This window comes from Hippichthys cyanospilos, chromosome 9, assembly GCF_059441005.1.
Source record: "Hippichthys cyanospilos isolate Australia breed blue-spotted pipefish chromosome 9, RoL_Hcya_1.0, whole genome shotgun sequence".
Taxonomy (NCBI): Eukaryota; Metazoa; Chordata; class Actinopteri; order Syngnathiformes; family Syngnathidae; genus Hippichthys; species Hippichthys cyanospilos.
In genome coordinates this window covers 21,581,568-21,594,844 of record NC_142377.1, presented here as the reverse complement: position 1 = coordinate 21,594,844, position 13,277 = coordinate 21,581,568, and the positions used below count along the sequence as shown (strand labels likewise).

The 13,277-nt window shown below is 42.8% G+C and overlaps 1 protein-coding gene across 3 annotated transcripts in view; it reads left to right on the top strand.

Moving 5' to 3' along the window:
• cacna2d2a (calcium voltage-gated channel auxiliary subunit alpha2delta 2a) overlaps positions 1–13,277 on the top strand; it is a 134,793-nt gene that overhangs the window by 78,372 nt on the left and 43,144 nt on the right. For 2 of the 3 annotated variants that reach the window (XM_088422674.1, XM_088422673.1), the window contains exons 5-6: positions 5,766–5,810; positions 10,064–10,202. In XM_088422674.1, coding sequence (XP_088278800.1) covers positions 5,766–5,810; positions 10,064–10,202 — 184 coding nt within the window. The remainder of the gene's footprint in view (positions 1–5,765; positions 5,811–10,063; positions 10,203–13,277) is intronic. The other variant, XM_088422675.1, reaches the window with a different exon arrangement.

Below are 13,277 nucleotides of genomic sequence, written 5' to 3'. Positions count from 1 at the left end.
TTAAAAACCCGCTCCTCAATCGAGTCCTGTCATCCAACAATGGGATAGCGATGCTTCCCCGAGTGCGGCGGGACAAAGCCCCTCGTTCCTTATCGTCACAGCGGAGCGTGCGTGAACGGATTCCGATGCTTTTTAGCAAAGTGTCAGGCATGGAAAGAAAGAGAAAATCGAAAAAAAAAATTAATTCATGTCGCTGGTTGTTTACAAAGAGATTTAGATGCAGACTTGAAGTCGTGGGTGATATTTTTGATTGTGAATTACAATCGCCACTTTTTCAATGTTGTTGGTACAATTTTGACTTACATTCCAATTCGTTGCAGGCTTTATTAATTGTGGTAAATTTAATATTTAATCGACCATATATACCCACTCTGACCATATAGACCCACTCTGCTTTCTTGCATCTACTATACATATGATGTATTAGACTAGAACTGAGACTGAAAAATAGTCCCGCGTTTCTCCATTTGATGTTTCTCCTTGTTGGAGGTGTCCTTGTGCATATATTTCCCCATACATTTAATTCTGCAGCTGAAATTGCGTGTCAGTCATGTGTGACTGCTTTTGCATGTGGGTGAGCTGTCTGTATATGTGCGCATGCTTAGCCTGGAGGCATGTTTTCCTCACTGCAGAGGCCTCAATGGCTGGCGTTTTCAAGTGTGTTGAGTCTCGTAGTCTTTGACACAGGGCGATGGGATACGAGACGTTTTGAAACCAGGCGAAGGGTCAGACAAACCCTCAGTGGAGAAAGTTAAAAGGACAGTTCATTTATTTAGCCATTTTCAGCAGTAAAAACGTCTTTTTCTCCTATTATTTTGATGAGTACGTTATTTATAATTTACATTTAATACTTCTCAAAACACACTGACATTTGCTGTCCGCCGAAATGACATCACATGTGCTGAAGGCTCAGATAACGACCCCTAACAGCGTCACCTTTTTACTTGTAGAGGCAGCACTTCATACACTACGCTGTGTTTACATGGAACCTGAACACACCACAAGTAATCAAATATGTTCCGCTTATCAGAAGAAGATGAATGAGCGGGAAATTTTGCGGGAAATTAACCCCACAAATTGTCACGGTGGGATACAAATGAAACATCTTGATCACAGACACATGACCAAAAATAACCAAATTGTACCTAGTTCATGTCAACTTGTGATGAACTAAATTTGCGGTCAAATATGGTTCAGAACTTGGTTTTGATAGTTTTTATTTTTGCCAATATGTACCTGTGTATGTGTTTGTCATGGGTCTGTATGTGTGGGTTAATGAAGAGCACTAAATGAAATCCTTTATTGTGTTTGATAAAATGTCAGCTTTCATTAGGCAACCTGGTGCTGGGAATGATTGTGAGTCTTGCGAGTCTATCGGGGCCAGGCGAGAGGGTGTCGTTTGGGGGCGAGTGTGTTTGGGTGTGTGTGTGTATGCATTTGTGCACACCCCAGAGCGGCGCTGAGGCACCGAGGAGTGTGTTCTCTAATTATAAAATCATTAGCAGGTGTCCGGGGGAGATATGAATATGACAGTAATCTGTCTCCACCCCTGATTGAGCGCTTGTCACACTCAAATGTCAAACCTTTCCATGTCAGCCTGTTGAGAAATAGTTTGGTGTAGCAAACATACTCAGTTGCATGTCAGTGTGCGTTGTCCAGGCTTTGAGCTCTCAGTGATGAGCGCTCTCTGCTATATATATATATATATATATATATATATATATATATATATATATATATATATATATATATATATATATATATATATATATATATATATATATATATATATATATATATATATATATATATTTACATTATTTTCATAATGTGACTTGCAATACTGAGTTTTTTCATCCCCTCTTTATGACATTTTCCCGTTTTTCAACTGTCATGACCCTAGGGCGTGGCTGTATTTGTGTTGTTTCGTCTCCATCTGCAGGCGTTTTTAGGTAATTACACTTTTTTTCAGTTGCCATCCCTGCATCGTGTCACTACAATTCCGCTATTGGTCAGCGTCCCCTCACAGAGATGGTGGTCTGCTATTGGTCGGCCTCACTGGTTTCAAAATGGCGGAACGGTAAAGCTTTGTTGGATTGTGAGTGGTTACAAAACCGTATTTATAGTGCATTTTAATGCTTAATTCAAAGTTGAAAGGGTTAGCCATGGGTCCAAAGATTGCTAGTGATGTTAATGAGAGAAGAAGATGATTTATATGGAAACGAAGGTGGAGATAATCAAGAAATATGAAGCCTTGCTAGCCTTGCCTTGGCTACCCTTACTAGGGAATCTAGAAAGGATTTATTTACCTTTGAGTGGAGCGTGTTATGCTCCACTCAAAGGTAAATAAATCTTTTCTAGATTTTTTAGTTATGTTTTCTGATTGTATACATGTATATTATACATACATAGCACTTATTACACTACTAGACACAGTCTTTTGTTTTGCAATTCTTCTTAAATCATGTCAAGAATGTCTTCCTATTATAAAGTTACATTTACACATGACATGCTTCAATGATGAAGCTGCAAAAACAACTTAACCACCATCGAGACCTGGTCAGATAAACAAACATGAAAGCAGCAAACATGGTAACCCTTGCAAGGTTCATATTCCGATCAAGAGGAGAGGGTGAGTCGGTTCCTATGGTAACAGTAGGCATCTCACCTTTTTGCTGCTTGCTGCTGTTGCTCAAATCTGAAATTGGCGAGGAGAGGCTACTGTTGAGGGAGATCAGGGGGTGGTGTTGGGATACTCTGGCAGAAAGATGGAGATAAGGCACAGGGAGGAGGACAGATTGAGCAAACAGAGGAAAAGAGATAACGTTGTATCGCAAGGAAAAAAAAAAAGATGATGATGTAATGGAAGGGAGGCCGGGATCATCGCCTGGCCCCTCAGTGTTTTTCTGTTATTTGGAGCTTGCGAGTCCACTTGGCATGTTGGATTTAATTTATTGATAGCGTGGTGTGTGCCACTGGGAATTTGTCAGGCTTTGTGGAGATTTGATTTTTGTGTGTGCATGTTTGTGTTGCGCGGACCGCTTTATACCGTGTTCGTGTGTTTAACCCAGATCCTTAGCTTGAAGTGTCCATGCACCGACAGCAGAAAGTGGCAATGATGTTTCCACGCAAACAGCCCATTTTCATACTCAAATATTTTGTTACTGTCAAACAAGTAGATTGAAAAGATGTAATCACTAATGTAAATTCAAACTACTTTTACTTTGAAGATGCCCACCCAGTTTGCAGAGCCTCACTGGCATTACACAGATACTGCTAGAATTACACATACTATTTATGCTATTTAATTAACTCATTCAATTCCAACCATTTTCGAGCATTTTGATGGATCTTTCCAAACCCACAACGTTGTGTTCTGTGTCAATAGAAGCAAGGAACTTACAAAGAAAAGTAGGCTCCCTCCATAAGCAGACAAATATTGTTTGTTTCTGCCTTTTTCAATTTCTTAGGGATCAGCAATAGAACAAAGCATCACTGAATTTGAAAAAAAAAGCCTTTGTTCAAACAAAACATGTGAAGCAAACAATTGTTTTGACACTCATATTTTTGCCTTTTGCCTCCGAAAAATTCTACTTGTGTTTGAGCTTGATTTTTTTGTTTTTAGCTACTATCGTTTTTTTGCCAAATGATATTCAAATGACAAGTCAAGGTACCACTCTTTTGTTTGTAAAACCTTATTGACAGGATTTTTCTGTGATTATTGATATGCAATAAATGCCGCACCAGTCGTGAGATTGGATTCCTCAGAAGTGAGGCCCCAGTCTAAGCAGGACTGGGCTGCGGATCAATCCAGTTGGCAGACACGACGGCGTTTCCAAAGTGTGTCTCTCTTCTAGCCTGTCTCTCATCTCCCGCTGCAGAAGCTATTTTTAGTGCCCGGCGGCCGCCAACCCCGCCGCCCTCTACCGCACTCGCCACCCATCTCAATCTCCCCTCCTCCGAATTCACGTCCCCCCAACCTCGGCCGCCATTCTGACCTGACAACTGAACCCGATGTACTCCCTGAGTGATCCGTTCTGATCCCTGCGCCGGCGTCCCCTTCCCCTCCTCGCAACCTCCCTCCTGATCTCTTCGACGGAGCTGGGAAGATTTGGCGCAACATCTTTGGTCTGCCCTCCTTTTACACGACTGTCATCCACAGACCACGCCGCCCCATGTTTGGTGTCATAGGGAGTTTTGATCTCACTATACTTTTTTGTCGCGCTTGTTAGGGAGCCGTTTGATGGATTACTCCCAGATTAGCACTGGAGGCAAGACAAGGCCATTTCGGAGGATAGAGAGAAAGGAACGCCGGGCTTCGGATTGAGTCGGCAGGAGTACGTCGACCCTTATCAGGCCGCTGGCCCACCTCCACCTCTCGGTCACTTCCATGCCCTTGAAGTCATCAACTGCCAGCCCCCCTCCCTGTAAAGTGGACACCATGCCGACAAATAACCTTCAAGAAGCTCGGTGGGGCTTCTGGTGCTGATTACTTAATGTATTCAGCAACCGCAAATGGCTGGTTCTTGAGATTCTACTAACAATTTGTATGCCAAAAAATAGTCACGTCGGGCTACTACAACTCACTTTAAAATGATCCACACATATGACGTTTTGAAGTAACAAAAAAGCAGTGATCTAGTTTGCGCAGCCTCATGAAAAATATTGCTCAAGTATGCATGTTGACTTACCGTTTTACATGCTATTTTTATGTTTGTTTTGAATACAGCATGTAAGCATTTTTATATTATGGCTAGATCTCTAGGTTATTAAAAGTAGTTTTACTCATACAGACAGCACAACGCGCACAACAGCAACCAACGCGACTAGTCGACAACTTCATCAAGCCTAAGTGCTCCTAATCAGATGATGATGACAATACTGATGAGTGCATCTAAGAAATTTCATTGCAGCTCAGCTTACCTTTCAGTTTTGACCTGATCGCAGGGGTGTCACACCCATGGAATTTGGGGGGGGGGGCCTATGCTTGATAGTGTTTCAGATAGTCTAGCCTAGAAGAGAAACTAACAGTCCCTTGAAAGTAGTTCTGGAGAGTTAGCGAGCCTAGCCATCATGTACAAATACAGGCAGATAACAAACTATTGGTTAGTTTTTCGTTTTGTTTTTCTCAAAGTTGATGTCCATCCGTCCGTTCATCCATCCATTATTTGAACGCTTTATCCCCATGCGGGTTGCCGGGGTGTTGCAGCCTGTCCCATCTGTCTTCGGGCAGTAGGCGGCGCGCACCCCGAACCGCTTTCCAGCTGATCACAGAGCACACAAAGACTGACAACCATTTCTACTCATAAACACACAAGGACAATCTAATGTAATGCAAACCACACAGGAAGGCCAGAAGCGAACGCACGGCCTCCGCACTGTGAGGCAGACCTGCTAACCCTTTGGTGTACCAATTTCCCACAGCAAAAACTGTTATCCCTCATTTTTCATGAAACGTCACATCACTGTCACCGTACATGTTTGTACAGTGTCCTATCACTGTTTCAACATGTATCACATTGAAAAGCCAAACATTTGACATCCGTTTTTGAGGGGGTCCTCAGCAGCAACCCCTCTGTCATTGCACATCACACTACTTCTCCTGTGTTCTGTGATGCTGATTATATTCTCGCACGTAGGACGGAATATAACTGTGATTCTTTCTCTCCCTCCTTGCTTACCATCTCCCAGGAGTCAGGGGGGATATAGATGACGCTATATCGCCTCTCATCCGCCTGTCTTTTCACTCTTTCTTTTCTGCACAGGAGAATGCCATTTCATACTACGATTCCAAAGCGGATTCAGACTATGTGAGTACAGAATGGACCCCTCCCTCCTTACCCAACGTCTGCCTGCCTGCCTGCCTCCCAAAACCTACCAACCAACCCACCGAACCCCACCCCCTCCCTGGGCATCCCTCTGTCTTGCAGCCCAACATCCGCGTCAGTGAGGGCTGTCTCTGTATATTAGTGAGACGACACTACTTTGCGGTGAGCTATGGAGGCAGAACGACGGCCGGCTCAGTGTGCATGTTCCGAGTGGGTGGTGGCTGGCCTTACCCCTCGCTCGTTCAGATACCTACAAATAATGAGGAGCCTGTTGTAGACCGTTGAAATTCAAGTGGGATCTGTTACAGGGCGGTGAAAACTTCAATGGGTTTTAGCTCCATCCAGTTTTTCTGCAGCAAAGTGGAAGCTGTGGTGTTTCAGATGTTATCATAAAATAAACGTGGCAACGATGAATCTGCTTCGCATCCCAAAGGAGTCTTGAGGGCAGGAATGAAATGGGCCATTGCAGTAAAGTTGAGAATGTGGAGTTGATTTATTTTTGTCATTTCTCGCTCTGCATCTTCACATTTACAAAATGTGACGCATCAGCTTATTATCCAAGAGACTGAGGGCAGCCATTTCATGGGTCACTACAACAAAGTAGAGACCGCGGTGTAGGTTTATTTTTGTCATTTATAGCTTTACAACAGATGTAAGAGTAACGTAGCAGTGACAAATCTGCATTTCATCCAAGAGGAGAGTCAAGGTGGCCTCCAAGCCCGACCTCAGTGGTCCTGATTTGATATTTCCATTTCCAGCCCCGCATCCTCAGATGTTATGATGATGTGTTAACTTAAGGACAAACCTGCTTTTTGTCCAAGAGGAGGCCGAGGGCAGAAATTTAACAGGTTGCTCCAGCAAAGTCGAGGCAGTGGAGTTGGTTTGTTTTTGTAACATCCTTAGATGTTAGAGCAACTCGTTGGAGATAAATCTGTTTTCAGCATTTTATTGGGTTCCTGCAGGTAAGTGGAGACTGTGGAGCTGGTTTATTAATTTAATGTTTTTATTTCTTGCTGTTTCTTCAAATGTTCCATCCTCCTGCAGCATATCCACCACATCAATGGCCCAACGATGGTCGGACAGGGAAGAACAGAAGGCTATGAAGGGGGAGGCAAAGGAGTAATAAATCACGCTATGATATTCTCTTCACACCCGCCATTTCTTAGATTAATGACACAAGGCTTTAGGGCCTGTCAGCATGTCTAATTAGAGAGCATCAGTCATCATTAACGCAGCGCACACTCAGGGCGAGACACCCGTGACCCTCACTTCACTGACCCTGCCTTTCCCCATAGCAAGTGGGGATAAAGCTAGGCAGAGTTTGTGAAAATAATTGTAGCTCTGCAGCCCCAGCAATTAAGGCCACCAATGGGGTGAAATTGTAAAAAGAAGTCACCTTAGTCCTTATTTTGGGATGTATGTTAACAGTGTATATGTGAGGAAGCTTGCAATGGTTATACAGTATGTACAGGTGCTTCTCAATGTATTTCAGTATCTTGGACAACTTCATTCTTTTCAATAGTTCTTTTAAAAAGTGAAACATTATAGAGACACATTTAAAGCAGAAAAATACTTGTTTTGTTTGTTCATGTGGGGTATTGTCATTTTAGGCTAGAAATTGCTATCATGATCAAAATTAGTCAAGTAAAATCATGAATTGGGCGAATGAAATAATAAGTATAATAATAAGTATAATAAGTATTGTAATGTATGAGATGCCCCCTTGAAAATGTCTTATGCAGTAGGATGACCACGCCTACTTTTTTCAGACATAGCAGTATGTGTATTCACTCTTTCGGTACTCTCCAATACTAAGTACCAATATCCATAGAAACTTTGAAATTGTAAACGTAATTGAGAACAAACTACCATTGAGACCAAAGACTTTTTTTCTTTGATACAGAAGACTTGCTGATGAAAATTCCAGGGGGGCCCGCCCCACTATTTGAGAAGCACTGGCCTAACCCGACCCAGTTAACTGACGACAGCAGGAAAGGAAAATTCTTCCAAATGTCATCTCTGGCCTCTTCTGCCCTTTATGAATCCTTGAATGTGAAGAGATAAAAATTAACAAATTGGGTAATGATTCGAGCAAAACAGGTGGTGGGTGGTTGAAGAAAATGAACCAATCAGTCTTTGCTGCCTGCATTTATTCACTTGCTAATTAGAAACTGCCTTAGTTAATTATGATTGGGGCTCTTATGAAGAAAGAATGGGGGGGGGGGGGGGGGGCTTCTCCTCGGCCGACGTGGAGAGAATTCATGTCAAGCTGCGTAATCAACAAACATCATGGTGCTGATGTCATTAACCTATTCCCATGACTCTCCCGCTGCGATCATTGTTCATTTGCGGTGGACAGAAATGAACTTTTCATTTTTATCCTCGCCACACGCATTCCAACCTGTTGTATTGAAACACACTTAAACATAAACAAATGTCATCAATAATTTCTCAGCAGCTGTTCTCATTCCGTCAGTCAAATTTCTCAATCGGAAAAAATTTGTTGTCACTCTCATGTGAATTTCCTTGAACGATTGTATTTTTGAACACCAGAACGTTTAAGCAAAACACGACAAATGTGTCCAACGAAAGAAACCGGCATAAACGTTCCGGTCATAAAAAACCTTTCCGTAACTACTACTTTCATTTACAATGCAGCAACATATACAAACAGATAAAATACCGATCAAACTTTTTTCCCTAATGTGACGGTCAGACGCAAGTTGCTAAACTCGCTCTGACTTGAGGTTGTGGGTCTTTCACGGCCGCTTTGGGACATTTCTCCGGGTGACTTTATTTGGGAACGTCCCCCTTGCTCGTCCCGACAACAGCTTGTAATTGCGTTTTAATAGACAATTAAAGCGGAGCCATCAATCACCGCCCCCGTCATGGACACGCATTTCTTTTGATTTAATGAAGCCCCAAACACAACAGGTTTCTTCATGTCAGATCCAATTAACCCATGCCGCTATATTAAAATATAAACAGCAACAATTCATGCACCCCAACAAAAGTTGCTTTTGAAAACCTTGATGTTTTTCCTCCGCCTGAAAGCCGGGGGAATAATCCGATTTGTTTCTTCTTAGATATGCATTTGGTCTAAACAAATGACAGCTAATGGAGGATGACTAATAATGAGTGAATAGAAGCTGAGTGCAACTAACGTTTGGGAGTGTGTCAAAGTGCCGGAAGCAAAAGCGCACGCGCGCATTTTAGACATCGTTGTTAAGCTACCAGACGCGATTTCGAAGCGACCTCCCACGTCTTTGTTTTATGGGGTTTGATCTGCGAACGGGGTTCCTGCTGTTCTCTCCATGTACGGCTAACAGGCTGCGTGATAAGAGCTCAAATCACTTAAGAATCAACTGCTGGGTTAAGGTTAGGGTTAGGGTTAGGTTTTTGTTTTGACCGTTCACCAGGGGATCTTTGAAAACATTTTAGCGAAATCTCGGCTTTTTCGGTTGTCAATTTACATATGTACAATGTACTGTATATGTGCATTTTTTCTTGGGGGGGGGTTCAGGGTCTGATAGTCTTCTAAAGGGATTTAAGTACCTGGGATGTACATCATTTCCACCAAGCAGCAATCTTAAATTGGATCAATAAAATTCAAATCGGTCTTGTTTCTTCCTTTGTGTCAGCAATATTAGCACAACATGGCGACCCGTCAAAGAATGTAAAACAACATGCGGCAATGAATGGGCCCCTATATCTTTTTCACGGCGAGTGCTCAAAATAAGGATGATCCCAGAGACTTTTTCACGTTTCCTGATTTATTCCCACCCAATTTCACGTCAGTCAGTTGAAAAGCGATATCGGGGATTAGATTGTTGAGGCGTGTTGAGTAAACATGGTGATTTCAGGATCTTTCCTACTATAAGCATGTTTTGTGAAGATGACTACTTAACGTGCTGCTTTTCATCTTGGCGTCCCCACAAAATTGTATGGGGCTGTTATTTTGGTGATCTCCAGTCTAGTGGACATTGTGCTTTGAACGTTCACCGGATTCCGCATCATTTCCAATTGAGACGGAAAGCAGAAGGTTTGCTAATTTTACGACATTATTTGTTGTGGCAGCATAGACTCCAAACAAAAGCCAGTGTTTGCAGAGGCACAGATGGGCACCGCCAAGCCACATGGGCCATGACAGAATGTGTCACCATATTTGCGCATATTCTCCTTCCTCTATCCGCCCGGTTGTATGCCTGCGCTGATTTTGCGATGTGTGCGTGCAGACGGAGGACGGAGAGGAGGAAAATCCGCTGGAGAGCTCGTCCTCTCTGGAGCTGGAGTTTGTGGACGATCCCAATTTCAAAAACAAGGTCAACTACTCATCCAGTGCTGTGCAGATTCCGACCGACATCTACAAAGGCTGTAAGCATCCGAGTGCTCGTGATTACCGCTCTGCCCGATGATTTAATGGAGACTGCCTGACTTTTAACTCCATTCATTAACATTAAATTGCTTTGCTGTGTCATGGCGAAGGGAGATGCTAATCATAATGTTGACTTGCTTGCCTGTGAATTAACCCGCAGGGTTAAAAATGATGAACGCTGCGTGACTTCTGCCGTACTGTTTTTTTTTTTTTCTTTTATGAGGCCAAATGTACACAGTGAAGTGCAAGTGTTGATCCAATAACCTATTAGAAAAGAACAAAAACAATCACATAAACAAGTCTTAATTCGGAACCATTTCTGAACCACCTTCAGACTTACTGGCCCATATACAGTATAAATAACCGTGATAGTAGCTTCCAGCCTACCAATTGGTGACGCACATGCACAAACGCACACCTTAAACAGAGTAAACAAACATGCTGGATGAAGAGGAAAACGTGCCAATAGTTGCCAAACAGTGTGTTTTACTGAGTGTTAGCAATATGCTAAACAGACTAAAACGGTTAATATATGGTTCTATTAAATACACACTGTTCTAGGGCTGGGCGATAATATTGATATATCGATATATTGCATATACAAATTGACCCAATACGCATATTGCAATACGACATTCATTTTCCAGTATATCGCGTATCGGATTCGAAAGGCCTTATTTTCATACCAAAGCGGTGAAGGAGAGCAAGTAGTAGAAAAATTAAATTCCTAATGAAGTTGCCCGCAGTATGCTTTCCCGAGAAGTGCGATAATAACCGAGCAGGCATATTCACGAGCAGTAGAATCTCATGCGGCGTTTAAATCAAATGGGAATTTTGAGATTTTACGGGGGGTTTTTTTGTCTGTTTTTTTTTCGATTTGGATTCTTTTATATGCTAATTAATACTCTGAAAATACTCGGGAGAACAAAGGGGGGGTACAGGAGCGACTGTATCTCAAGGTTTGAAATGAAAAAATGTTACATGCTTTTTTTGAAAAACAATGTTTAATGTGTGCTCAGAGATATCGACGATGTGTGGCTTCTGCACAAGAATACATAGAATTTGTCTATTTTCATCATTTCTTTGTTTTTTTTCAGCCATTTTAATATGTATGGCTTTTTTTTAAACAAATTTTGCCCAATATATCGCAATACGTATTGCAATACGCCCTTGCTGTATTGCAATATGTCACAATACACTTTTAAGACCCAGCCCTACTGTGTACTGGTTGAATAACAGACAGGTGGAAGTGTTGCCTATTAAATGTATTTAATAGGTAACACTTCCACCTGCCTGTTATTCTTTTTGATAGCATGAAGCTATCCGTTGGTTTAACATAAAAACGAATTATCCTTGCAAATTTGAGGTAAACTTAGTAACCAGCTTTTTGTACACATTGCTCATTATCTTTAAATTAGCTTCTACAATAGCTAATGCTTGGAACTGAGATATTTGCTCCTAGCTTAAGCCGAAAAAGAAGCGCCCAAAAACGTGTTAAATTAAGGTAGCAAAAGCCCCCAGTTACACACTGCTAACTATTAAACAAGCTACTGTTGAATACGGCCTCAAAAATCCTCTGATCTTAGCAGAACACATTTACATTCCGTATCTATTCTAATCAATACGGCAGCGCTCGTTTAATCACTGAAGGAAACGCATACGTCGTTGAATTAATGCTGTCCTAAGCGCCTGTTATGTTATACAATATAACAAGGAATGTCTACATTTCAAAATGGCCCTTGGTTTCCCAGGTAATGGCGTATGTTAGCTTAGCTTTAGCCAACAGTCCTTTCTCCATATTAACACGATTATACATGACATACGCTCACTCACACCCGCTCGGCACAGACACGGACTCCCCCCGTCGCATCGATGCCCCCGCCTTTTCGCGCAGCTGCCAAAGGAACAAAAGGCAACACTTCCACCTGCCTGTTATCAACTCCCTACCTTTTTTTATCACTAAGAAAAAGAAAAGCGGAGAACGTGCAGACTGACAGTCATTTTCCCCCTGTCGTTTTGCTTTTGTGCGGGTCCTTGCCATTTTTGTAGAACAGGAACGCGCGGCACCTGTCTGTAACAATGCCCCCCAGCTGTGTCTCCAGACACATCTTGTCAGAACGAGACAGTCGCCGTGCAGGCGGTGATTGGGGGGGGGGAGGGGGCGCGGGGGTGTCAGAGGCCGCGGCTAACTCACAATAGAGCAATCAGGCCTACACATTGTTCCCGGAGCCATTTTGTGGCAGCTCCGCTTCCCCCCCGACTGAAGATATGAGTCAGAGAATAAAGGCCTTTTGATTGAGCCCGCTGCTGACTTCAGGACTGGAGTGCTGCAGCGCGTGGAATTGGTGTTTAGCTTCTGCTCCTAGGGAGGGGGCTCAAAAAATGTTTACGATGAATGTAGTTTGCTTTGCTCCCATCGGGGCCTTCTGCTGCGCTGCGATTGTTAATTGGAGAAAAGAGTAAGAGCCAAGTCCGTTACGAGGAGGTGTTCTTGAGTTTATTTGATGTTAGTGCTGAAATGGTCAGGAGAAAAAATAGGCTTTGCAGAAAGCGCCAGATTTCAACAAAACAAGTGGCTTCAACGTGTTAAAATAAATGATTGCGCAGCTTAAAACTGTGCTTGGAACCAGTTGAATCTTGGAACCTGGATTAAATGTCAAATCCGACTCGAATGTCACAGATGTGACGTGAAATTTGGATTTTGTGTCCTGCGCTTGGCTGGAAACCATTGCAGAGCGGACCTGCTTCCAAAATCAAATGCGGTTACCTGCAGTTTAGCTACAACCTCAAAAAGGACAAGGGGCAGCACGGCATCTTGCCTGTTTAGCATCCCTCTTTCGACTCACCATTTTTTACCACCGGTTCGGTCCTAGAAGAAACGTTAACCTCTGTCAAACAACTACGACACCGCAACAAATCAAACTCGCCACATTCATTCGACAACAAGTTAACCGCAGCACTTACGGTTTCGTTGAACCGAGATGCTAAGCTAAGTTGTGGCAGTGAGTTGCGCATTTTGCTAACGCACTGTGTAATTGGACCGCTTTCCCGCACACAGCAATATGAATTAGCGG